Genomic DNA, 25110 nt, shown 5'->3' with positions numbered 1-25110 from the left:
TTATTTATCTTATTCACAAGATAAGTAAAACCGGTTTGTTCTTGAGGGTAATCAAATCTTTCATCACTGAACAGTATACAGCGATGAAAAAGAGAAGTGTTTCAAGAGCACAGGAGCCTAAAGGCATTTTGTAATGTCCAAACCTTTAAGTACGCATTGGCCCTGTTGTACCCACATCCATTTATCTGAACAGCCCGAAGTTTGTCAATGTCCTACATTCTTCAAACTTCAATAAGCGGCTGATTACAGCTTCACGCGCTTTCGTGAATGTACAAATCGGTCCTTGGCATCACCTCCCCCAGGAGCTGGAGGTCTGAGACCTTGTGGTTCAGGTGGGGTAAAAAAGAGGGTACATGTATACTTCCTATTACTGCTGGGTAACGCACGGACTGCGTGCTCAACCAGTGGGAGTTTGGGGGCCACTGCCCATTCTGGTCCTGCTTTGCCGTGGGAGACCTGGAGCACACGTGTGCCTCCTTTCGGCTTTTTTTGCGTTCTCCAGGGGCTGGGCGCCTCGGAGGCCAAGGCGTGGGAAGGCTTAGGGGCGGAGCGAAGGTGGGATTGGGCGGAGCGTGGGCGGAGCTCCTCCTTTGCCCTCCCTGCTGTCAGCCTGCAGTGTGGTGAAGGGCGCAGTCGCGCCGCCGCGTCCGTGCCGCCTCCGCCACCCCGCAGGCCCCAGGTTCCCCACTACTGCCGTTGCCTGGTCCCACGTCTCGGTGTCCCCGCTTCTGTGAGATGACGCTCAAGTCGAGTGAGGGCGAGGGTGGGGGCAGTATGCGCACGGCGCTGTCTGACCTCTACCTGGAGCACTTGCTGCAGAAGCGCAGCCGGCCGGAGGTGAGCGGGCCCCTCGGGTCCCCAGGGTGCGGGACTGCGGCTCGGCTTCAGGCCTGAACATCCGCCGCGAGATTTTCCCCACTTACGTCCGTGTCTCTGTATGGTTTGATCTTGGGTGTCCTGGACGCTGGGTGGAGGCCTCAGCAGTCAGCAGGGTGGGGGAACCCAGAGAGCTCTTGGCCAGGTTCCTGCTGGGCTCAGGGTGCGGTGGATCCTTGCCCACAGCAGCCCTTCTAGGTGGAAATCAGGAGAGGCCGCAGCCAGGGCAGAGTAATTATTAAGGTCAAGGAAAACTTCCTCATGGACGGAAATGAGTAACAGAAAGACTTAAAGGAACACATCCAAGAGTAGGTCTGCCAGGTTTTTGGAGTGCTTGTGTTTGGGTCAACAGACATGCTTGTAAAAGCCAACTTCTAGCTCTAAAGAGCTCATTCACTGTTCCTTTGCATTTAGGCAGTCTCCTTCTGCTAGGTGCAAATGGGGTGGCTTCTGTGTATGGATGGAACAAGGAATCCTAACATTTTGAAGGTCATTCTGACAATAACAGGGATGGCTGGTTAAAAAAAAAAAAAGAAGAAGAAAAAGAAAAGAAAAAAGCTGTTAACCTCTGTTCTCCAAAAGGCCCTCAGAGGAGGTTGTATTTCTCTGTTGTGTAGCAGGTGTTCCCCAAACTCAATAAGCTACAGCACTGAGCTACCTTCCCCTCCTGGACAGGACTGGAACCCTGCTCCTCACACTCTGAACCCACTTCATTTGAGAAATTTATGAAAGTGCTTTGGATACAGCAAAGCTGCCATTTGTAGTTGACCCATACAGATACTAAACAATACCCATTGTCTAGACAGAATATTCAAAGATGATGACAAGTACTATGAAGAAAAATGAAGCAGAAAATGTGTCACAAGGAAGGTGACTTTTTAGCAAAAACCTATTATGTGTTTTTCCCACATGTATTTATTTATATGAAGGAAAAAAAGAAAAAATGAAAAACAAGAAGTCTCTGTATTACAAAAGTTATATACTGGTTCCTTAATTCAGAGACTTTATTTCCTCTTCCTAATGTGTGGCATCACTTCCTCTCTCCCCAGCCAATTTTGGAAATACAGTTATTTAATCTTGCCTTTCTGTACTCCACACCCAAAGTCTCTTTTTAGTAACACTGAAATATTACAGTAATTCATTGCTCAGGGAAAACCTGTACATGAGTGAAAAGTCGACTGAATTTTTTCCTCCAATGATGACAATTCCTCAAGACATTTTTGATTGTCACAACTAAGGGGGTATTGCTTTTCACAGCAAAGAATTATAAGACCCAAAATATCAATAGTGCTAGGGGAATATCTGTTCCTTATGTTCTAGTTCAGTGTCTTATCTAGGGAGAACAAATGAGGTAGAAAACAACAGAAGTTATGTGATAAAACTTTTATCTACTTGGCCCTTAGTGATCATAATAAAACCAGATCCTATCTGCAAAGTATATTGTCTTTTTAGTCTTGAAAAAAAAGTCTTAAAGATCCTGAAAGTGAAGGACAGGGAACAAGGTAGACTGACAGATCCTACCACATACAGGGAAAATTGGAGAGAGGAGTAAACAATTTGAAAATTTTATTTTCTAGTATTCATTCTGTGAAAAGAAAAACCTGGAATGGAAGTAGCCCCTTCTCAAATAAAACAATTAGATCCATGCAAAAGTTCTTTCTCAGAAAAAAATAATAATTAGGAGCAGACTCACTGATCATGCACCCCACAGACAGGCAAGACAGCTTCCTGCCATGGCAAATGTGCTGCATTGAGCAAGAACCCTTGTGTCTTTACACAGGCTGTTCCCTCTACTAGGAGTGCTTTTTGCCCATTCATCCTGGATAATGCAAAATCCAGGCTTCAGCGGTGCTAGGCACCTCTCACTGCTCTACAGAACTCTATGCCTCCTGCCTCCTTCGGAGGAAACATCTGCAGCAGGGTTCAAAGGGCAGAGACAGTTGCTCAAAGGAAGTTAGAATCAAAAAAGAGATTAAAAACAAACTTGGCTTGGGGTCGGTGGTGGTACAGTGAATAGAGCAGAGGCAACTAAAGTTGGATTCCTCATCCAGACAGTTGGCTTAAGAGCAAGTGACAGTTTCCCAGTGACCATAGGATAGAACAAACATTTTTTCAGCCCACTGTTGGGTTCTTTGCCAGCTGCTTCCACATGGAGAATTAGAAGGCCCACTCCAAGACAGCAAGGGGATATCATAGACAGCAGACTCTGGGGCTGCCCAACAACACCTGCCAGCCTGTCATACAGGCCTTGGGCCCAGGTGCCAGAAATATCCGGTCTTCATATGGGCAATATCCTGTTACACTTTGGGAAAAAACAAGAGAAACTACGAGGAAACCAATAGTACTCCAAGGAATTAGAAAGACATTAACACTGTTTAACCACAAATGATAAGTACTGGGGAGAGAAGGAGGCCTAAGAGCCAGAATTTTCTGGCATGTACTATGTTAAAGTCATACATTAACTAGGTGCTTTGTTTCTCAAGCACTAAATTCATCTGAGAACACATACATCAGTCCAAAGACCAAGTGTCTAAAGATCCTTTTCCAATGTGCTTCATCTATCCAGTGCAGTCTGTACACATACAAATGCTTCTCCTTCCACTGGAAAAAAAAAAAAACAGGAAGTCTAAATACCACCATTCCACAAACAAGAACACATCTAGATACCTGGCCTGAGTTCCCATGATAACATTAAGCCAGTGCTGGATTTTGTGTGCAGTAACATCACTCATTAAATTAAATTCTTATTTCCACTTTGTGATCAATATTTGGAAGCATAAAATGCTTTAGAAAACTGTTTGAGCTTTCAGGGTTAGTAAGTCTCTGGCTCCAGGAATTAAACTATAAGTACAGACTTCAAAGTTTGTGAGGGTTCAAGGAGAGAATATGATGCAGGAACCCACCAAGCCAGGAATCACAGGTGAATCATTATGAATGCTTCATTAATGGTACATTCCAGGTATATGGTGAATTTTCAGAATTTGTGGCCACCTGTGTATATACTATGGTTGCTAACATGCATAAATAATAGTTGCTGATTAACTGATAGAGTTCATTTGTAAGTTTGATTTTTAGCTTTTTCAGCCCCACAATTACTATTGATAAGAGGATATAAGCCAGAATCCTTGATTCTGTTCCATTGACCTGTGTGTCTATACCATCTGGTCTTTACTGAACCATAGAAAAATCTTAAAACTGCAGACTAATTCTTCACTTTAGCTATTCACAGGCCTGTGGCTTTTTCTTCACATGGTTTTTAAAAGGTCAAGTCATCCAGAGGTACTTTTAGTCTAACTTACATGGATCAGGTGAGTGAAACCATTTCTGTATAAGGAAAATAACATTCCAGGTGCAAGGTTATTGCAACTGACACCAGCCTCTGGACTAACCAGCAGTGCAGAACATGAGAACTGGGCCAGGTAGAGAATTGGAGTTTCCTGATTTTTACTAAACAAAATAAAGACACACTGTCAAAACAGTTTTATGGCCCATCAGTTTACAACTTCTGCTTTCTTGGAACTTTATAATACATTTATTCCTTGATGTGTTGTTCAACCAGTGCAGATACTACCTCTTGGAACTCTCCATTTTTAAGGGGAGAAGATTACTGGCCCCTTCCCTTTATTTTTTTTATGATTTCTCCTCTTTATCGTGTGTATGAATATCTTAATATTTTCATGGTGCTGACATTTACAATCTGTTCTCTATAATTGTTTCAGGATTAAATTTAAAAAGTGAAAATCAGTAAACAGTGTTTATATTATTACACTTGATTGCCAACCCAACATCCCACTTCTCACCTACAGATCCCTGATCTTGTTTGGGATGTAAAGTATCCAACTAAATTCTTATTTTTCTAGTCCCTTTTGTAGTGTAGGATGGTTCCCAGTGATTCAAAAGGAGATATCCACTGGGGAGGTTTTGGGATAGGTGCCACTGGCCTGGCCCTTCTTCTTTCTTTCTGTGTTGAAAGTGGAGCTGATGGCCACAGTGGCAACTTTCCCATATGTATTTCCAACATCATACTACACTTTTTTCTTTCTTTCCTTCTTTCTTTTTTTTTTTTTTCTTTTCTTTCTTTTTGGCACTGGGGATTGAACCCAGAGCCACACCAGCATTTTTTATTTTATATTTTGAGACAGGGTCTCACTAAGTTGCTTAGGGACATGCTAACTTGCTGAGGCTGGCCTCAAATTTGTGGTCCACCTGCCTCAGCCTCCTGAACCACTAGGATTATAGGTGTGTGCCACCACACCCAACTTTTACTAATTTCTTTCTAATGCAAACACAGTTCATAATCTGGGAAACAATTTTCTTCTCACACCATCCTGTAAGTACCCAATTCATTTCCTTAAAAGCAACCACTATTTCTTATGTCTCCTTTTAGAGTTGTCATTCATAAGCATATATGAATATATTCATTTTCACTTTTTATTCTGATGCTGGCATACTTTTTCTTACATTGTTTTTTTCAGTGCTACATGGTGCCCCCTCATATAGTGCTGTGTGATTGAGTCATCTACTGTAGAGTACCTTGGAGTTATGTGAAGTTCTGTGCTTCCAGCTAGCCTAAGTCAATTTTCAAATTTTGTTATGACAGCAATGCCATATGACTTTGTGTCATGTGAGGGTTTTTTTAAGTTGTAGTTACTAGATGAGGCAGTTTTTCTTTCTCAGTAACTTCCCTCATTTGAGGTCACCCAATAAGTAGCACTATTTCAAACCTCACCATCTTATCAGAGTTTCTACTTACCCCTTAGAAAGAAAGCTGAAAATCAAAATTAAAAGGTTATATTTCACAAAGAGTACCCGTATGTTATGAGACATATGTTTATCCAAAAGCCTCTGCTTCAGATCTCCTTATCTCCCATCTTCCTGTCCTTTTTCCTCTGAGCTCATAAGTAGGCTATTGGATCCACTTTCAGTTTGTAGCCCAGGCCTATTTCTCATTCTTTAGTAGGACATATTGGGTTTTTTTTCTTTTATTTATTTGTTTATTTACTTTTGGTGCTGAATATTGAACCCAGTGCCTTGTGCATGTCACGCCAACTGAGCTACATCCCCAACCCAGCCATATTGTTTTTGATTCAATATTTTACCTGCAGGTGGAAGTATAAACGGGGAAAATCACAAAGTACCATTGGATGAGTTTTAGCAAATGCTTCCTGTGAAATCCATCCCCCATCATGATATAGAATATTACCAGCATTCTAATTCTGATTTTTCCTGGGTTTCTACTTGGTATCCTCTGTCTTTTTCATTTTAGCCATCCTAGTGGGGGTGTGGTATGCCATTGTAATTTTAATTTAATTTATATTCCCCTGATTACAGTGAAGGTGAGCACTTTTTCATGTGTTTGTCAGCTGTTCATGTGTCTTATTCGATTAAAAGTCTGTTCATATCTCTTGCCCATCTTTTCATTTAGTTGTCATCTTATTATTGAATTATGTTGCCCATGCTGGTCTCAAACTCCTGGCCTCAAGTGATCATTTTGCCTCAGCATCCCAGTAGCTGGGACTGCAGGTGTGCCATGCTGGGTTTTTCTTTGTCTTTTGAAGAGAGATTTTAGGCTTGATTAAGTCAATTGCTTACATCTGTGATTATTTCCTCCCATGTCTTGTCCATGTAATATTTCGCCTACCTAAGTGGAGTTTTTGATGAACAGGCGCCTTAATCATAAACTCTTTTTATCTTTTTAGTTTTCATCTTATAGTTAGTACCTTTTATGTCATATATAAGACTTCCTTTTACCTACTTCACAATTAGGGAAATGTTTTCTTCTCAGAGCTTGATTGTTTTACCTTTCACATTTAAGTCTAAATCCATCTGTAATTGTATTTTGTCTGTAAAATTAGCAGGGGCCAATATTCATTTTTCTTTATGCTTATATGATTGACCCAGCACCATTTGTCATGCAGAAAAGAGAGCAACTGGGGCTTGAACTCATTAATGTGCCTATCACTGGAGAGGTAGTTATTGTTTAGAATGGGAACAAACATTGTCATCTGTGTTCACTTTTCTCTCTGCACTTGTCCTTTTCTGCCTCTCCTGTCATGAATTTAGATCCATTCTCAATGTTTGCTATGCAGTGTATGTACATGTGTATACCATATTGGAAAGCTAAACCTTGGGGCCTGAAGTGCTTCTGGATTCAGAAGTTTTTTTTTTTTTTTTAACGTATCAATAGACTTTTGTTTATTTGTTTCCACGTGGTGCTGAGAATCAAACTCAGTGCCTCACACATGCTAGGCAAGTGCTCTACCACTGAGTCCCAACCCCACCTGAATACATTCAGAAGTTTTTGAAAAATATAAATCTATACCCATATATAACATGGATATATATATATATATATATAAATATAAAACATGGATATATATATATAAAACATGGATATATATATAACATGGATATATATATAACATGAATATATATATATATATATATATATATATATATATATATATATATTAATACCCCCAGCAAGGTCTATGGGAGCACCCTGTAAATCAAACATGTTAATATGTCTATAGCAGTCTAGTTAAACATGTATGTTCATTTGGATAAATCAAGCTTACAAACAGCTTCTCATTGATTCAAATGAGATTGGATGCTAAACTTAAGAAACAACTGAGTTTTCAGAGCCTTTTGGATTTTAGGATTGTGGATTATGGACTGAGCATATGGGCCTTTGCTCCTTACTTCATGCACTACTCTGTTGTTTTGACTTTATAGACTGTGTCAAACCAGTTGAATGCTGTAACTGAAGATATGTACACCAACGGGTCTGCTTCCCCAGGTAGCCCTGCCCAGGCCAAGGGACAAGAAGTGCGGAAAGTGCGTCTCATACAGTTTGAGAAGGTCACAGAGGAGCCCATGGTAATCTGTTATCATATTATCACCTGCTACTTACTCTCCACTGTATGTCACTGGGCCTCAAGAGTTAAGGCAGCCAAGAAAAATGTGGGAAAAACTCCTCAGAAAAGAAAAAAAAGTTATTGCATAAGGCTACTTACGAAGTTAGGAAACCAGCCAACTCAACTATTGTGTCTCAGTGTCCCCATCTAAAGCTCCTCTCAAAGTAGGCTTTCTGCCCATTCTAGTAGAGGACTGTTCTGGGTATATATGGGGAAAAAATTTCCTAAAAAATTGCCTTAAGCTGTTAATAAGATAGCATCATAGACAGCTTAAAATGAAGTTGACTGTGTCATTTCCTATTATATTTCAGGGGATCACTCTGAAGCTGAATGAAAAGCAGTCCTGCACTGTTGCCAGAATCCTTCATGGAGGCATGATTCATAGACAAGGTACTTTCTGGGGTCCTTGGTCACGTTTTAAGCCAGGATTAATCATTTATCTCCTGTTCAGTGGTATGCGACATGAAGCCTATAATCTTCAAAAGTCATAACATTTTTGTGACTGTGCCAAGAAAATTTTTGTGGCTTAATAACTAGTTCTTTAGAAAATCTTAATATGAATTGCCCACTGCCACCATTTCTCCCTCTGAGCCTTCTGATACATGTTTTTATATTTGATATTTTCTCAGATAGTTAACATTTAAGCCATTACTATATGCTATTCATTGTTTTATGATTTGAATATACAGCAGTGAAGAAAACCAATCATCTCTATTCTCCTGCAGTTAACAGTTTAACTGAGAAAGCAGATGTTAAATAAATAATAATTAAGTATTGTGTTTCCTTAAGATTAAAGTGCATTCAATTTTCAAATACATCATTTGGTAAAACCAACCTCAGGGACTGATGAAAGAACAAAATAATATGCTAAAATGCAGCATGTTTTCAGCAGCTAATGATAACCTCTATTTGGCCATCTGATCCATACCATACTTTGAATGCTGCCTGGAAGTTTCCTATCTAATGAACAATTAGCCTTTTATGTTTACCTGAGCTTTGTTTTTTATCCAGGGTGACACCAATATAGATAACTACTGTTCACATAGACAGACTTTTAACTAAACAATAAGTTTTTTTGCCTTGCTTTGTTATTCTTTTTAGCATATGCATGTGTGTCAGGGTCTCCTGAAGTCAGTAGCCATTATAGTTCCAGGAATTTGAGAACAAGGTGCTTTTATTCAGCTCTTGAAAGACTTAGGTCAAGGAGAATAAGATAGTCTTGAATTGTTAAGCAACCTGATACATGCCTTGGGGATTCAATAGGATATCTCTCATGGTTGGAAGTTCTTAATCCTGAGTATTTTACACAATCTACTTTAAAACATGCTCTAGATAATGATTTCTCTTTTTATTATCTTGAATTGTATTGACAGCTGTTGTTTGAAACTCTATTCTGTGCATTGATTGTATGTTTCATGGCAGGCTCTCTTCATGTGGGAGATGAGATCCTAGAAATCAATGGTACAAATGTGACTAATCACTCAGTAGATCAGCTGCAAAAGGCAATGGTAGGTATTTTCCGTGCTAGATGAAGATTTTTCATGGTCTTCATGAAGTGTTGAAGCATACTGATATCAGTACACCTCATTTCTCTGCCAGAATCTCTGTACCTTATTGAGGAAGCTATTATCTTTTCCAATCTTTGTTCTTACAAGAAATGACATTTCTCTGCTACCATTTAGTAAAAACTCTAAAGCAGCGCAAATAACCTAGAGCATCAATCTGGTATGATGGAAAGAACATTGCACTTTAATGGCAGCTCTGAATCCCAACCTTAGTTTTTTCTGGCTCTGTGACTTTGAGCAAGTCAATGAACTTCTCTAAAGTCTTTGTTTCCTCGTCTGCAAAACAAGGAAACAAAGACCCATTATGAAGAGAGAAAGGAATATTATAAATGAAAAGTTGAGAGCTGGAGTTGTGGCTCAGTGGTAGAGTGCTTGCCTAGAACATGTGAGACACTGGGTTCAATTCTCAGCACCACATAAAAATTAATAAAGAAATCAAAGATATTATGTCCATCTATAACTAAAAAAAGAAAAATTGAGCATGATGTTTATATTTAGCACTTATTACATGCAGCATTGTACTTGATGTTTGCTCACCATATGTTTGCTCCTCCTGATTTTTTGCCATCTTTCTCTACTCTTCCTTGGGCCTCTAATAACTACATCAGTTGGGCTCCAATGGGCTCAGCAAAAAGTTAGACAATAAGAGAGAAAAGAATATTATAAATAATTAGGGTACTTATATCTCCACCTATTCCCTATGAGACCATTTTGGTGAAAGCCTCTTCTCTCCTGTATGTACAGCTTTTGGTAACTACCATTCTACTCTGGACTTCTATGATTTTTTTAATATTTCATATATAAATAAGTTCATTTGTTGTTTATATATATTTATATTTTGATTTTTACAGAACAGAATCCCTTGGTGAAAATATAGAATCAAATAGTATGAATGTAATGTCCTCCTATTCATTCAGGATAGCTATTATTATTTGCATCCATTGAATTATAGCAATTTAATTCCCACCAGTAGTATACGAGAGTTTTTTATCCCCAAATTCTTGCCAGAATTACATATTAACATTTCTTTTTAATTTTAACTTCTGTCTCCATTACCAGGAAGACATTATGTGGAAGTAGAGATTAAAATGATAGTTACCAAAAGCTGGGTTTGGAGAGGATAATGAGGAGAAGTTGTTCAAAGAATACAAAATTCCAGGTAGACAGGAAGAATTAATTTAAGAGATATACTGTACAACATGGTGACTATAGTTAATAACAATGAATCATATTCTTGAAAATTTCTAAGAGAGTAGATTTTAAGTGTTCTCATCCCCAAAAAAGTATAAGAGGTAATGTGTGTGTTAATTACCCTATTCTTTCTACAATCTATACATATTTCAAAATAACATGCTGTATATGATAATTATATAAGTATGATTTTTGTCAAATTGAAAAAAAGTGAGAAAAAGTAACAGATATTCAACATTAGTTATGATAACAACTTATAACTTAAAGAAACCATGAACTACTGTCCATCTATTGGATTGACAGAAATGAAAAAGAAATGTCTAATATGTAATTCTGGCAAGAATTTGATGGATAAAGGACTCTCATATCCTCCTTGTTGGAATGGAATTGTTATAATCTTTTAGAAAAGTAATCTGAGGACAGCTATTAAAACTGAAAATGTTGGGCTGGGGTTGTGGCTCAGTGGTAGAGCGCTCACCTAGCATGTGCGAAGCCCTGGGTTCAGTCCTCAGCACCACATAAAAATAAATAAATAAAATAAAGGTATTGTGTCCAACTACAACTAAAAATAAATATTAAAAACTCAAAATGTTCATACCATTTTATTCTACATTTCCACCAAGGGATTCTGTTCCATAAAAATCAAAATATCAATATCTAAGCATGTATGTTCAAGAATGTCTGATATGGTAGATTATATGAAAAAACTGGTAACAATCTGCTTGCTTACTGATGGGAGTGAAAACTGCATAAACTGTGATGCATCTCAAATGTTGAATGCTACAGAGCCATGAAAAATAATGAGTGAGGGCCTCCTGAAGTCACCTAAAAGTATATTCCTGAAGTGATGCCAGAATAAAGCAAGTTATGGAATAATGTGTATATATGAATGTAAATGTTTGTAATGCTATCATCATTGGTGTGGGGAAAGATGTGGATATATGTGTGCCAGGACTCATTTCAGGAATTTCCAGGGATCCCTTGATAGTCAAGAGAGCAGGGAAAGTCATTAGCTTTTTCTTCATTACTGTTTGTATGTCTTCTTATTGTCATGCCGATTTATGGGGTGCATGACACTTTTTTTGTTACAGGAGGACTTGTCCTGGAAAATCTCAAAATGTAGTAGAAATATAGCTGTTGGTGGAAAATCCTGAGGCTTTGAGAGGGAAAATAACTTTAGAGAACCCAGAATCATGCAAGTCAGTTACCCTTACAATTTTATTTTTATTTACTTTTTAATAGAAAGAAACTAAAGGAATGATCTCATTAAAAGTAATTCCCAATCAGCAAAGTCGTCTTCCTGCACTACAGGTAGGTGGCACCTTTTTCTCTGTTGAAAGTTTGATTGTAAGTGATATGATTTTAACTTTTTTTTTTTTTTTTTGGTACTGGGGATTGAACCCAGGAGTGCTTAACCACTTTCCCCAACCCTTTTTTATATTTTATTTTGAGATAGGGCTTTTCTAAGTTGCTTAGATCCTTGCTAACTTGCTGAAACTGGCCTGGAACTCAGTCCTCCTACCTCAGCCTCCCAAGTTGCTGGGATTACAGGTGTGCACTACCACACCTGGTGTGATTCTAACTTAAAGGTCTAAATATCTCAAAAGTGTTAAGCTGCTTGTCTGAAGCTCTGTAAACTAAAATACATGAGCTCATTTACTTTTCCTGGAGGCAGAAGACAGTGATTACAGTAGTAGAGTATCAACCAGGCAGTGGCATGATCACAGCCTTACTCATGATCCTTTGTTGCCAGTAGTCAAGAATGAAGTGATCATTTATACAAGGAACACTACAAATACAATTGAACATGTGGAAAAAATAATCATTTTCCCCGCATCCTCTCCAGCACTTATTGTTGTTTGACTTCCTAAAGGCTGCCAGTCTTACTGGAGTGAGATGGTATCTTAGGGTAGTTTTGATTTGCATTTCTCTGACTGCTAGCGATGGTGAGCATTTTTTCATGTACTTGTTGATTGATTGTATGTCCTCCTCTGAGAAGTGTCTGTTCAGGTCCTTGGCCCATTTATTGATTGGGTTATTTGTTATCTTATTGTCTAATTTTTTGAGTTCTTTGTATATTCTGGTTATTAGGGCTCTATCTGAAGTGTGTGGAGTAAAGATTTGTTCCCAGGATGTAGGCTCCCTATTTATCTCTCTTATTGTTTCTTTTGCTGAGAAAAAACTTTTTAGTTTGAGTAAGTCCCATTTGTTGATTCTATTTGTTAACTCTAGCGCTATGGGTGTCCTATTGAGGAATTTGGAGCCCGATCCCACAGCGTGTAGATCATAACCAACTTTTTCTTCTATCAGATGCCGTGTCTCAGATTTAATATCAAGCTCCTTGATCCATTTTGAGTTAACTTTTGTGCACGGCGAGAGCGGGGAAAAGGGCACTCTTGTTCATTGCTGGTGGGACTGCAAATTGGTGCAGCCAATTTGGAAAGCAGTATGGAGATTTCTTGGAAAGCTGGGAATGGAACCACCATTTGACCCAGCTATTCCCCTTCTCGGTCTATTCCCTAAAGCCCTAACAAGAGCATGCTACAGGGACACTGCTACATCGATGTTCATAGCAGCTCAATTCACGATAGCAAGACTGTGGAACCAGCCTAGATGCCCTTCAATAGATGAATGGATAAAAAAAATGTGGCATTTATACACTATGGAGTATTACTCTGCATTAAAAAATGACAAAATTATAGAATTTGGAGGGAAATGGATGGCATTAGAGCAGATTATGCTAAGTGAAGCTAGTCAATCTTTAAAAAACAAATACCAAATGACTCCTTTGATATAAGGGGTGTAAACAAGGACAGGGTAGGGACGAAGAGCTTGAGAAGAATATTTACAGTAAACAGGGATGAGAGGTGGGAGGGAAAGGGAGTGAGAAGGGAAATTGCATGGAAATGGAAGGCGATCCTCAGGGTTATACAAAATGTCATATAAGAGGTAAGGAGGGGTAAGTCAAGAGAATACAAATGGAAGACATGATTTACAGTAGAAGGGGTAGAGAGAGAAAAGGGGAGGGGAGGGGAGGGGAGGGGAGGGGGGATAGTAGACAATAGGACAGACAGCAGAATACATCAGACACTAGAAAGGCAATATGTCAATCAATGGAAGGGTAACTGATGTGATACAGCAATTTGTATACGGGGTAAAAGCGGGAGTTCATAATCCACTTGAATCAAACCGTGTAATATGATGTATTAAGAACTATGTAATGTTATGAACGACCAATAAAAAAAAAAAAAAAAAAAAATAATCATTTTATCTGTCATCAAAGAAATGCAAATTAAAATTTGTGTGATATGCCAGGTTTCACCAAGGAAATTGGAACATAAATATTTTTTAAAATAGTAATCATGAAGCCCAGTGGTTAATAGTATCAAAGTAAAGGAGGAGATTCTTTTGAGCACTTATAAAAATTTGAGTCTATTGTGTACAAATCACTGTGCTAGAATATGGGGTTGATATGAAGAGAAAATTTCTGAGAGAGTAGATCTTATTTTATTAAAAACTTTTTTATTTGTTCTAATTAGTTATACATGACAGTAGAATGTATTTTTAATTTTTTTAGTTATACATGGACACAATATCTTTATTTTATTTATTTATATATAGTGCTGAGTATTGAACCCAGTGCCTCACACATGTGAGGCAAGAGCTCTACCACTGAGCCACCTCTCATCACATGCATCATATACAACCACAATAATGGGATCCTAAATGGAACAAGTTATATTTATTCTATGTATATATGTCAAAATGCACTCCACTGTCATATATATCTAGAAAGAACAAATTAAAAAAGAAAAGCAATTCTAAAATTTCTGTTGCAAATTACATATGATAGTATAATCATCTTTTAAGTGAATTTATTTATTTAAAAAATTTATAGTTGTAGGTGGACAGCATGCCTTTATTTACTTATTTATTTATTTAGACAGAGAGAGAGAATTTTAATATTTATTTATTTATTTCTTAGTTTTCGGCGGACACAACATCTTTGTTTATATGTGGTGCTGAGGATCGAACCCGGGCCGCACGCATGCCAGGCGAGCGCGCTACTGCTTGAGCCACATCCCCAGCCCAGCATGCCTTTATTTAACTTATTTTTTATATGGTGCTGAGTATCAAACCCACCGCCTCACTCATGCTCTGCCACTAAGCCACAACCCCAGCCCTTAGGTCAATGTACATTTTTTTTTGAAAGAGAGAGAGAGAGAGAGAGAGAGAGAGAGAGAGAGAGAGAGAGAGAGAGAATTTTTTAATATTTATTTTTTAGTTCTTGGCGGATACAGCATCTTTATTTTTACTTTTTATGTGGTGCTGAGGATCGAACCCAGCGCCCCACGCATGCCAGGCGAGCGAACTACCGCTTAAGCCACATCCCCAGCCCAAGGTCAATTTACTTTTAACTGAAGCTTTGACATATGTGAGCATTATATAGAACACAGTGCACATATCACAAGTGTAAAATTGGCTGAGCACAAGTTGTATCAACACCCAGCTCAAGAGATAGAATCTGCCCAGCAGCTACTAAGCTTCATGCCTGTTACCTCAAGGCTAACTACAACTGTGACTTCTAACACCAGAGACAGGTTTTGCCCCTTTTTCAAATTTATATAAATTGAACTATATACTAATAATTATTTTGTGTCTCATTTTTTCACTCAATATCATGTTTGTGGGGGTCATCTAAGTTGCTTATAGCAACATATGATTTATCCTCATTAATTCATTGTATGAATATACTACAGTTATTCATCTATTGGCATTTTTGCTCTTATGAAATTCTGCCATGAGCCTTCTTGGGTATATGTTTTGGTACACACATCTATGCCTTTCTGTTGGGGTATAATTGCTGTGTTGTAGGGTACAAGTACATTCATCTTTAGATTATATTGACACGTAGTTGTCCAAAGTTATTATAATAATTTATATTCACAATTGCACTTGGATGACATTTCTAGTTGTTCCACATCCTCATCAAGACTTAGAATTATCTGGCTTTGTTTTTTTGGTTTTTTTCCCATTTGGCCATTCTGGTAGTTGTAGTATCACTTTTTATTTCAGTTTGTATTTCTCTAATAACTAAGGAGGATAAGCTCCTTTTTATATGACAATTTTTTTCACTCACATATCCTCTTTTGAAAGGTACCACTTAAAGTCTTCTTCATACCAATTTGAAGGAGTCCCTTGTTTATTCTGTGTAAGAATCCTGTGTAATATATATCCCAAACATGTTCTCTTCTTGTGTGGCTTGTTTTCTTACTTTCTTTGTGGTGCTATTACTTACTAGAAACTTTTAATTTAATGAAACACTCACTGCCACTTTTTTTCTTCTATGATTAGCCATTTTTATGTCTTATTTTAAAATATTTTGATTACAACAAGTTCAAGAAGATATTCTCCTGTTTTCTTCTAAAACCCATCTAGCATTAATTTGTGTGTAGTATGTTATAAGGAAAGAGGTAAAAATTCCAGTTTTTCCATGTGGATATCAATGGAATTGGAATTATTTATTGAAACAATTGTCCTGTTTCTATTATATGCACCATTACTTTTTTCATAAATCATGTTGTAGGTCTATTTGGAACTCTGTTATTTTCTGTTGGACTGTTTGTTTACCCCTGCATTAAATTCACATATCATATTGGGGAGAAGACACATCTTCACAATACCCTATAGAAGTGGTAAGAGCAGGCATCTTTGTTTATTTCTCAAGCAAGAGATGTTAAAATCTGAAATAAAACCATTAGCAAATCAAATCATAATAAATCACAAGCAATCAAATAGGCTATAATTTCAGGTGGTTGTATTAGTCTTATAAATGGGTTAGGAAATACCATCATTTTCAATTATTTGTATTTGTATGAGACTACCCTTATTTCTTCAAATACTATTTGAAGAACTTACCAAAGAAGTCATCAGGTGAGTGTGTACATGCTAGCATGTTTGGGGGCAGGTGAGCAGAATTTTTAATAATGTATTTGAGTTCAAAGGATAGATTTATCAGTTCATACTTTCAATTTCCTGTTATGTCACTTTTGGTAAATTGCATTTTGCAAGGAATTTTTGTCAAATGTATTAGTGCAAAATTGTTCATAATATCCTCTAATAACCTTTTTAATATCTCTAGGATCTCTACTGGTAAGTTGTATCTCATCTATTATATGAATTTCATTAATCTTTTGGAATAATCAATTTTGCCACAGTTGATCTTCTCAATGCTATTTTCCATTTAATTTCTTTTTTGCTCTTCATTATTTCTTTTCTTCTTTCATTGGGTTGGATCATTTTTGTTTAATGATATTCTCAGTTAACATCATTATCAGCAGCATTTTCAATGTCATTTAATACTCTTCTAAAAATTGATTTTTACAGTTACTTGGTAATACATTTATTAGATAACCATATTTAACTAGTTCCCTATTCTTGGAAAATTAGGTTGTTTCCAATACTTCACTCTAAAAAATAATTCTGTGATGAGTGTGCTCATCCATACAGCATTACTAAGAGTGCTGGTTTGTATCAGATAAATGCATAACCCTGTGGGACCAGAGGGTATCAACATTTGAAAACTTGGAATACATTCATATTACTAGACTGTCTTCTAGAAATGTTGTTCATTCCCTATTTACATACAGCAGAAATTTCTGCATACATGCTCTGATGCTGGTGTTTCTTGTTGGGTTGCCACCTGCAATTTCCTTTGACCTTTTTTTTTCAGATGTTCATGAGAGCACAGTTTGACTATGATCCCAAAAAGGACAATCTGATCCCTTGCAAGGAGGCGGGGCTAAAGTTTGTCACAGGAGACATTATCCAGATCATCAACAAGGATGACAGCAACTGGTGGCAGGGACGGGTTGAAGGTTCCTCCAAGGAGTCAGCAGGGTTGATCCCTTCCCCTGAGTTGCAGGAATGGTGAGCCAATTTTGTGCAGGTGGGCTTTACAGATGGAAAGGGCATCTGCCTGCCACAAATAATTGCTTAGATTTAAAAATCTGTTGTGCTGTGTATAGTTTCTGTTCTGAGCAGACCTACTAGCTTCTCTGAAATAATGTGTGGAGGGGGGGCATAATGAGTTCATAGGCTTGACTAACAGGTCGTTCATTACAGGTAAAGGAGCTCTCCTTGAATGATTGTCCCACAGTAACAAAGTCCTCCCTTGTCTCCTGCCTCCCATATACCCCTCTGTGTAATTTGTGGGAAGACTTCTGAGTTCTACAGTAAACAGTTTCATTTTAAGTATATGTTTTTTATGTAGATTACTGGTACATAGAAAAAATAATTCCTGTCCGTGAGTCAGATTGCTCACATAGTGCTAGGTTACATCACATACAGAACGATCCACATCCATTGTCAACTGCCTTTGGCTCTGCAAAATAAGTCCAGTTTAAAGATTACAATGCTAAGAGGTGTTTGTTTCATATACCAGTCTCTGAGTTTTAAGCCAGAGTTTGGGTTGACCTTGTCTCCAGTGATGATACAGTGGAAGGGAAGTTATAAACATGGCAGTAAACCACAGGATGTGCTTTGTAGAAATAAACAGCATTACATCAACAGAAGAAATGCAGTGCAAAACCTGGATGATATTGGTCAAAGCCTGGAGCAGGAACAAATGTGTCTTCTAGGTGTTTTTTGGAGCTAATACCTCACTAAGAACATTACAAGATAAGGAGCAGCAGAAGGCTGAGGAAGACCCAGGAGAATATGAGATAAAACTGTGGGCTACAATTTATTAATGAGGCATGAAATCAATTTAGTGAACTGCAACAAGTATTCCTTTTTAAATGATATTAAATAGAAGTATTAGTATATTACACATAAAAGATATTGTTTCATGAAGCTGTTGTTTTGTGTATGTAGTATGTATGCATGTGTATATCTTATTTACAAATGCTTGTATGTGTAATATAGGGTTACAGTGGGCAGTGTATTTCTTATAGTGAGGTGGGTGCTGGGCCTAAGGCCCCTGCCTGATGCCACTCACACTAATGCAGGGATGGCCACCCATGGTTCACATCAGAGGTGGAAAGAACCCAGCCAAAATAGTCAGGCTGCCTTAAGGGGAGCATGTGGTAGAAGTTCATTTCCTCTTGGAAACATTTCCACATAAAAATTCCAGAGAGGATAGGGAACGGAGTAGGTGAGCCCTGGGGGGCCATTGCTACATAATGTTTTTTAGCCAGTATAAAGTGAAGGAAGTGAATCAGTTTGGAAGTTTAGTATACAAAGAATAGTGTATGTGTGTGTGTGTGGGGGGGGGGGGTCACTCAGTCCTGAGGGTTTTACACTGAGGATCCATTGACCCTTTGGTCATTTGTTCCTGCTAGGCGAGTAGCAAGTGTGGCTCAATCTGCTCCAAGTGAAGCCCCAAGCTGCAGTCCCTTTGGGAAGAAGAAGAAGTACAAAGACAAGTACCTTGCCAAGCACAGCTCAAGTAAGCTTTCCAAACTGCCTCACTCCATGGTCCTGGCTGCACTAGGGTGTTTCCCAGGCTCTTTAGGCAGCAGAAAAAAGGAGATGTTGCAGTGTACAATGGAATATACATTAAACAGAAAGTATGCCATTTCTTCTGGTTTTCTCTTACTCATTTCATCTTCGCAAGCTCATCGCAATCAGACAGACAATGATAATAGATATAAAAGAACACTAGTGTTTTCCCTCACCTGCTCATTGCCTCAGGTAATGAACTGAACATATTTCTAGCTTTTCTGTTTACACTTCACTCATGGCATCAACACTTTCAGCAATGTCTGAGAATCCCCAGAATATAGCCTTTTTTCCTGAGAACTAATTTTGGCTTTTTTTTAACCTATCATGGTTGGAAATATAACAAGGTCATCCCTTAGTATTTATGGGGGATTAGTGTGGGCACCCCCACAGAAACCAAAGTTCTCTGATGCCTAAGTTCCTTACATAAAAACGGTGTTGTGTTTGCATAGAACCTATGCAATCCTCCCATATACATTATATTAAGTCATGTCTAGATTTCTTGTAATACCTAATATAATATAAATGGTATGAAAATAGATGCATACTGTATTGTTTAGGGAATAATCACAAGAGGCTGTACGTGTTCAATACAGACACATTGTTTCCAATATTTTCAGTCTGTAGTTGGTTGATGCCAATGATGCACAACCCATGAAGATGGAGGACCAACTGTATATTTAGATAATAAATGAGTTCAAGCAAACTGCTAATAAAAAATAAGTAGTAGTCTAAAAGCATTTATCTACCATTTATTAAAGGTGTCTATTCTGTGTTAGGATACTCCCATCAGAACAATCCGTAAAACCTGAAGCAGATATGGTCAGGGCATCAATTTTGGGGAGGTAGAGGGATGGAGAGTTGGAATAAGAGCTTCCATCTCTCTGAGCTAACCTTTCTAGTTGGCTTTCCTGACCCCTTCTACAATACAGATATGTTCCTCCCCACCAACCTCCTTGGCCTCATCTCTTTCCTTGCTTGTCAGCTATGGAAAATGAATCTTGCTTGGTTTTTTGTCTCTAGTTTTTGACCAGTTGGATGTTGTTTCCTATGAGGAAGTTGTTCGGCTCCCTGCCTTCAAGAGGAAGACCCTGGTGCTGATCGGTATCTTCTCATTGCCCTGCACTGCTTTGCTTGCTCAGGAGCACATTTCTCTTATTTCCCTGCCTACTTTATGTACCCACCCCAAAAAAGGCAGTAAGGAAGAAATGGAGTGAGGTCTCTTGGGTTCTCCATATAGGGAAGGTATAAAGAACTTTTGGGGTCCTTAAAAATACTCCATCTGGGTCCACCTCACAAGTGAAAGTAAACCTTACAAGTTGGCTTATGTTCATTTGTTTTTACTATTTAAAACCGATTCTTTTAGATTGGGTTTGTTCCTAAACTTCTTTGTCCATCCATCTGGCAGGCAGTAGTGGTGCACCAGTGATACACTTTTTTGGTTAAGTGCATGTTATAGCACTTTGATAGCATAGTGGGGGGCCCTTAAATTACTCTGAGGTGTGTAGTCATCCACAAAAGCCCTGGGAGCTCCCTTGTCTCAACTGACTCTGAATCAAAACAGAATGAGCCCTTACTCCAAACCCAGGTATGAGGGCCTGGGTAGATGACCTTCCTATTCTTACAGTTGAAACATTAATTGGTTAGAGGATCTGTATTAGAATTCTGGTGAAATTTTCAGTAAAACCACCGGCTTAAAATCCATTCCATTAATTTTGGAAAACTCAGGAAAGTAAATACACTTATAAAAATAAACAGAAAAACTCACATTAGTTGGTTCCTCTGTGGAACCATGTTCTGAGTCCTCCCCCAAATGACATGAAACCTCTTTGTGGTCTCAAATTTTCTAACAGCTCAAAGACCCTGAGCCCAGCCCACATGGAACATCAACTCATTTTTCACTTCCTGGCAATTTTTTTTTGGCTGGGGGAAGGGTACTGGGGATTGAACCCAGGGGCACTTAATCACTGAGCTCTATCCCCAGCCCTTTTCATTTTTTTATTTTGAAAGAGGGTCTCACTTAGTTGCTTAGGACCTTGCAAAGTTGCTGAGGCTGGCCTCCTACTTGGCATCCCTTGCCTCAGTCTCCCAAGTTGCTGGAATTACAGGTGTGCACCACTGCACCTAACACCTGTTGGCAATTTTGAGCACTGAGAGATGAAAATCCATGTCCCATCCTCACTCCCATCCCAGCTTTTGTCTTTGGGGGAAAGTGATAGAAGCCTTTCTTCTTTCTCCATGCAGGAGCCAGTGGGGTAGGTCGCAGCCACATTAAGAATGCCCTGCTAAGCCAGAATCCAGAGAAGTTTGTGTACCCTGCCCCATGTAAGTAGCTCTTGGGCATCTTGAAGGGAAGCAAAAGCCTGAAGGACAGGCATCTGTATTGCATATTATCACATTTAACACAGCTCTCTGAAATGATTTGCAGCCATTTTTGTTATTTTTTGATTATAAAAACTAAAAATTTGGAAAGACAAAAACTTGTACCTGCAATTGCTGCAGCTCACAAACATAAATTGTTTTCTTATTGTTCTATTTTACATAACAGAAGCTGAGGTCAACATTTTTATTCTGTTTTAAAAAATTAAGCAAGAATTAAATTTATATGTATTACTTTTTTATTTTACTATATAAACAATTTCTCATGGTCCTCTAATTCACTTTGAGAACTATTTCATAGTCAATTGATGTACTATAATTTGTATAATAATTTACTTGATTATGTCACTGTAGTTTGACATTTAGACTGCCTCTAATTCTCATGAAATGTCTTCTGAGTCACTTATAAAACAACTTTTACCTGACATTATCTTCATTTTCTAGCTCTCTTCTCACTATTGTTTGACATTTAGGCTGCCTCTAATTCTCATGAAATGTCTTCTGAATCAAAGCAGTGTTTAGGAAACACCTGCACAATCATGGTAGCAGTCTTAGATATGGAGAATAGGGCCAGCAGTCAAATGCACAGAGAACTCTTTCATATCAAGAAGTGAATCTACACAGTACAGTTGTGTATATTCCCAGAAAGAGATACTGCTTAGAAAACCATATTGTGAATCTGATTTTTTTCCCATTGTTTATGTCTCCATTTTGCCTTTTTACTCATGAATCAATGAGTTGTCCAGAGGGAGACTCATTCTGGTGACATATTCAGAACAGAAAGCAGATGGCCCTGGGTCAAGGAGTGAGTGGAACAAGTCTGGAAGTAGAAATAATCATTATGGGCTCCTTATAAGTTTGAGTGAGAAGTGAGTTAGAGTTGTTTTGCTTAATGGAAAGAGTTTTTAAGAAGTTGTGGGTTGAGAGGAGGGAGCCAGTTGAGAGAGAAAAGGGGGATGGTGTGGAAGGCAAAGGAGATGTTCAATGGAAGATGGAAAGGAGTGGTTGGGAGGTTGTTTGAAGCTACAATATCTGGAGCATGTTTTCCTTATTAGAAAATTTATATTAGTAATAGATGTGTCTCTTAATCACATTTTAACTTTTTAACAATGTGAGTTTAAACTAACCTGAAGTGCTCTTCTTTCCAGGTCATAAAAGAGTATATTTCCAAGAAATCCTGACCAGAGCCCATAGATCCATATTTAAAATATTTTCATTTGCCATTTCTTTATTTTCAAGTTTCAGTATCCCTGGATTTGGTCATTTGAGATATGTAACTTCATATAGGGAAAATGAAAGAAAAATTTTTCATTAGGATTTGCCTTTTAAAAATCAAATATGCAATAGGCAGATGGGGTGATTCCTGGTCTGCACTGCCTTCTAGCTCAGGCAGAGTTTCTATATAGACATGAAAGGCCAAGCCATTAAGAAATGTCAAGGACCCAGAGCTCATCAGGGATTTTTGGTCCTTGCACACAGATACAACAAGGCCACCAAGGAAGAGTGAGGAAGATGGAAAAGAGTACCACTTCATTTCAACAGAGGAGATGACAAGGAACATCTCTGCCAATGAGTTCTTGGAGTTTGGCAGCTACCAGGGCAACATGTTTGGAACCAAATTTGAAACAGTGCATCAGATTCATAAGCAGGACAAGATTGCCATCCTTGACATTGAGCCCCAGGTAGGTAGCCATAGAAACTCAAGAGTGATGGGTTTAGTCATGCAAGGGATGAAGACGGGGATGATGAAAAGCATTGTTCCTGGGAATCTTCTGGGAGCTGAGTTGCTTCATATACTTTAAGTGGGGTCAGCCTGGAACAAGACTAGTAGTACTGGAAATGATAGAAAATACTATTGGGTTGCTTATGAAAAGGAATCCACTGTGACAGCTTTTTTCTTTCCTTTTCCTCCTTTTCTTTCTAGACCCTGAAGATTGTTCGAACAGCAGAACTTTCACCTTTCATTGTGTTCATTGCACCTACTGACCAGGGTGCTCAGGTGAGAAGAGGTTGTTCAATATTGGTGGGGTTCACTCAGTCTGGGTAGTTCTATTCATTAGGCCACAACTCAGATGACAGAGGCAAATGAGGGTCATTGTTGAGACATATGGTTCAAGTGGCAGGTCCTGACATTGGTGTGGTATGAGCTTTGGTAGGGCAAGCAGAGAGAGCTGTGAAGAATATAAGTGGTACTGAACCTATCCTGGGGTACAGTATGGCCATGGGGAAAGAGAGGCCTGAGAATGTTTCCCTTTGCTTATAGAATTTTGTCAAACTTTTCATTTTTTGCCATTCGAATAGAGGTAGAAATGTATTTCATACTTTTTATCTGGCCACATCCTTAGCTCATTTACCCATTGGGTTATTGGCCTTTTTCTTACCATTTCCAGGAACTCTATATTAGGGTTATTGGTCCTTTGTGATAACAGTCACAATCATTTTCACTTTTCTGTAGTTTAATGACCAGTGTTTTCATGGTGATTTGATCTGGGACAAAAAAAAAAAAAAAAGTCATATGGTTTTAGGACCCATTTATCTTTGCCCTGGGATTACAACTTTACAACTCTTAGTTGTTGCTGAAATGGCTCTGTAGCACACTAAAGGGCATTAACTGGGAGATGCTGATGAAGTCCATGCTATGGAACAGCTACTATTGGTCTTCCAGAGGGCTTTGATTATTTATAATCAGGGTTACCTTGAGATCCTGTGAGATGTGCAAGTGTTCTTAATTGACTGCCTCAGGCAATTAATATCTTCTGAGTTTGATCCTTCACATAGTTGGATAGGGAGAACTGGGGTTATAGCTCACTGGTAAAGTACTTGCTTAGCATGCAGAAAGTCCGGGGTTCAACCCCCAGCATCATGCCAAAAACAAAACAAAAACAGGTGATAGGGAACTGGACAATTCTAACAGAAATCAATGCCTACTTAAAACCTCACCTTGGCCTGAGCCCAGGATGCTTCAGCCATTATTCTTTGTTGTTGTTTACAGACGGAAGCCCTCCAGCAGCTACAGAAGGATTCTGAGGCCATCCGCAGCCAGTACGCTCATTATTTTGATCTCTCATTGGTCAATAATGACGTTGATGAAACCCTTAAGAAACTGCAAGAAGCCTTTGACCAGGCATGCAGTTCTCCACAATGGGTGCCTGTCTCCTGGGTTTACTAAGCTTGCAAATCAGGGAGGACCCACTGTATGCCTCTCCCCTGCAGCTGGGACTCCCATTCCCCTTGCTTTAAGACAAGCAGGGCCGCTTCAACTAGTTCTGTGTTCGCTTCCAGCTCTCTGCAATTGTCCTAAATAGGCCAATAGAATCCACTGCTCTTGCTCAGGTTCCTGAAGGGCTAGGGTTTGGATAGATGGGGTCCTATTGATCTGGACTTCAAAAGGATCTCTGGAATTGGGAGTATAAGTATCATCAAAATCAAGTGCTAAGCAAAGATGATTCATAAAATAGCAATAGACCCTGTCCTCTTAAGTCTGAGCTCCTTCACCTTCAAATACACTAGGCATCTTTTCTTTTTAGAGAAAATATCTTCTGCAACTATTTCTAAAATGCCAAAAATGAAAGAGCTGTACAAAACAATGTCTGCTCTAGGAGAATCCTCAAAAGCAATAAAAATATTGCTGTTAAAATGCCAATGATCTCTCTGGGTTTTCCATTTGCATCATAGACCTC

At 38.6% G+C, this 25110-nt stretch overlaps 1 protein-coding gene across 1 annotated transcript; it reads left to right on the top strand.

Annotated features, from left to right (window-relative positions):
- Positions 1-591: 591 nt before the first annotated feature.
- On the top strand, positions 592-25083 carry Mpp1 (MAGUK p55 scaffold protein 1). Its single transcript, XM_026381955.2, has 12 exons — positions 592-837; positions 7612-7755; positions 8105-8183; positions 9216-9301; positions 11792-11860; positions 17283-17479; positions 18892-18998; positions 20075-20155; positions 21296-21376; positions 22910-23112; positions 23355-23429; positions 24423-25083. Exons 1-12 carry the CDS (start codon positions 736-738, stop codon positions 24597-24599), a joined length of 1401 nt encoding a protein of 466 aa, XP_026237740.1. The 5' UTR covers positions 592-735; the 3' UTR covers positions 24600-25083.
- The last annotated feature ends 27 nt before the right edge of the window (positions 25084-25110 follow it).

This window comes from Urocitellus parryii, chromosome X, assembly GCF_045843805.1.
Source record: "Urocitellus parryii isolate mUroPar1 chromosome X, mUroPar1.hap1, whole genome shotgun sequence".
NCBI lineage: Eukaryota > Metazoa > Chordata > Mammalia > Rodentia > Sciuridae > Urocitellus > Urocitellus parryii.
Note: the sequence above shows the minus strand (reverse complement) of the source record. Positions and strands in the feature narration are given on the sequence as shown.

What these genes read in the sequence shown, in the direction of transcription:
- Mpp1 (XM_026381955.2), top strand. Translation starts at nt 736, where the DNA reads ATGACGCTCAAGTCGAGTGAGGGCGAGGGTGGGGGCAGTATGCGCACG. An exon ending in GAAGACCCTGGTGCTGATCG is followed by an intron (nt 20,156 to 21,295) that starts GTATCTTCTCAT and finishes TTCTCCATGCAG; the next exon opens with GAGCCAGTGGGGTAGGTCGC. An exon ending in TCCTTGACATTGAGCCCCAG is followed by an intron (nt 23,113 to 23,354) that starts GTAGGTAGCCAT and finishes TTTTCTTTCTAG; the next exon opens with ACCCTGAAGATTGTTCGAAC.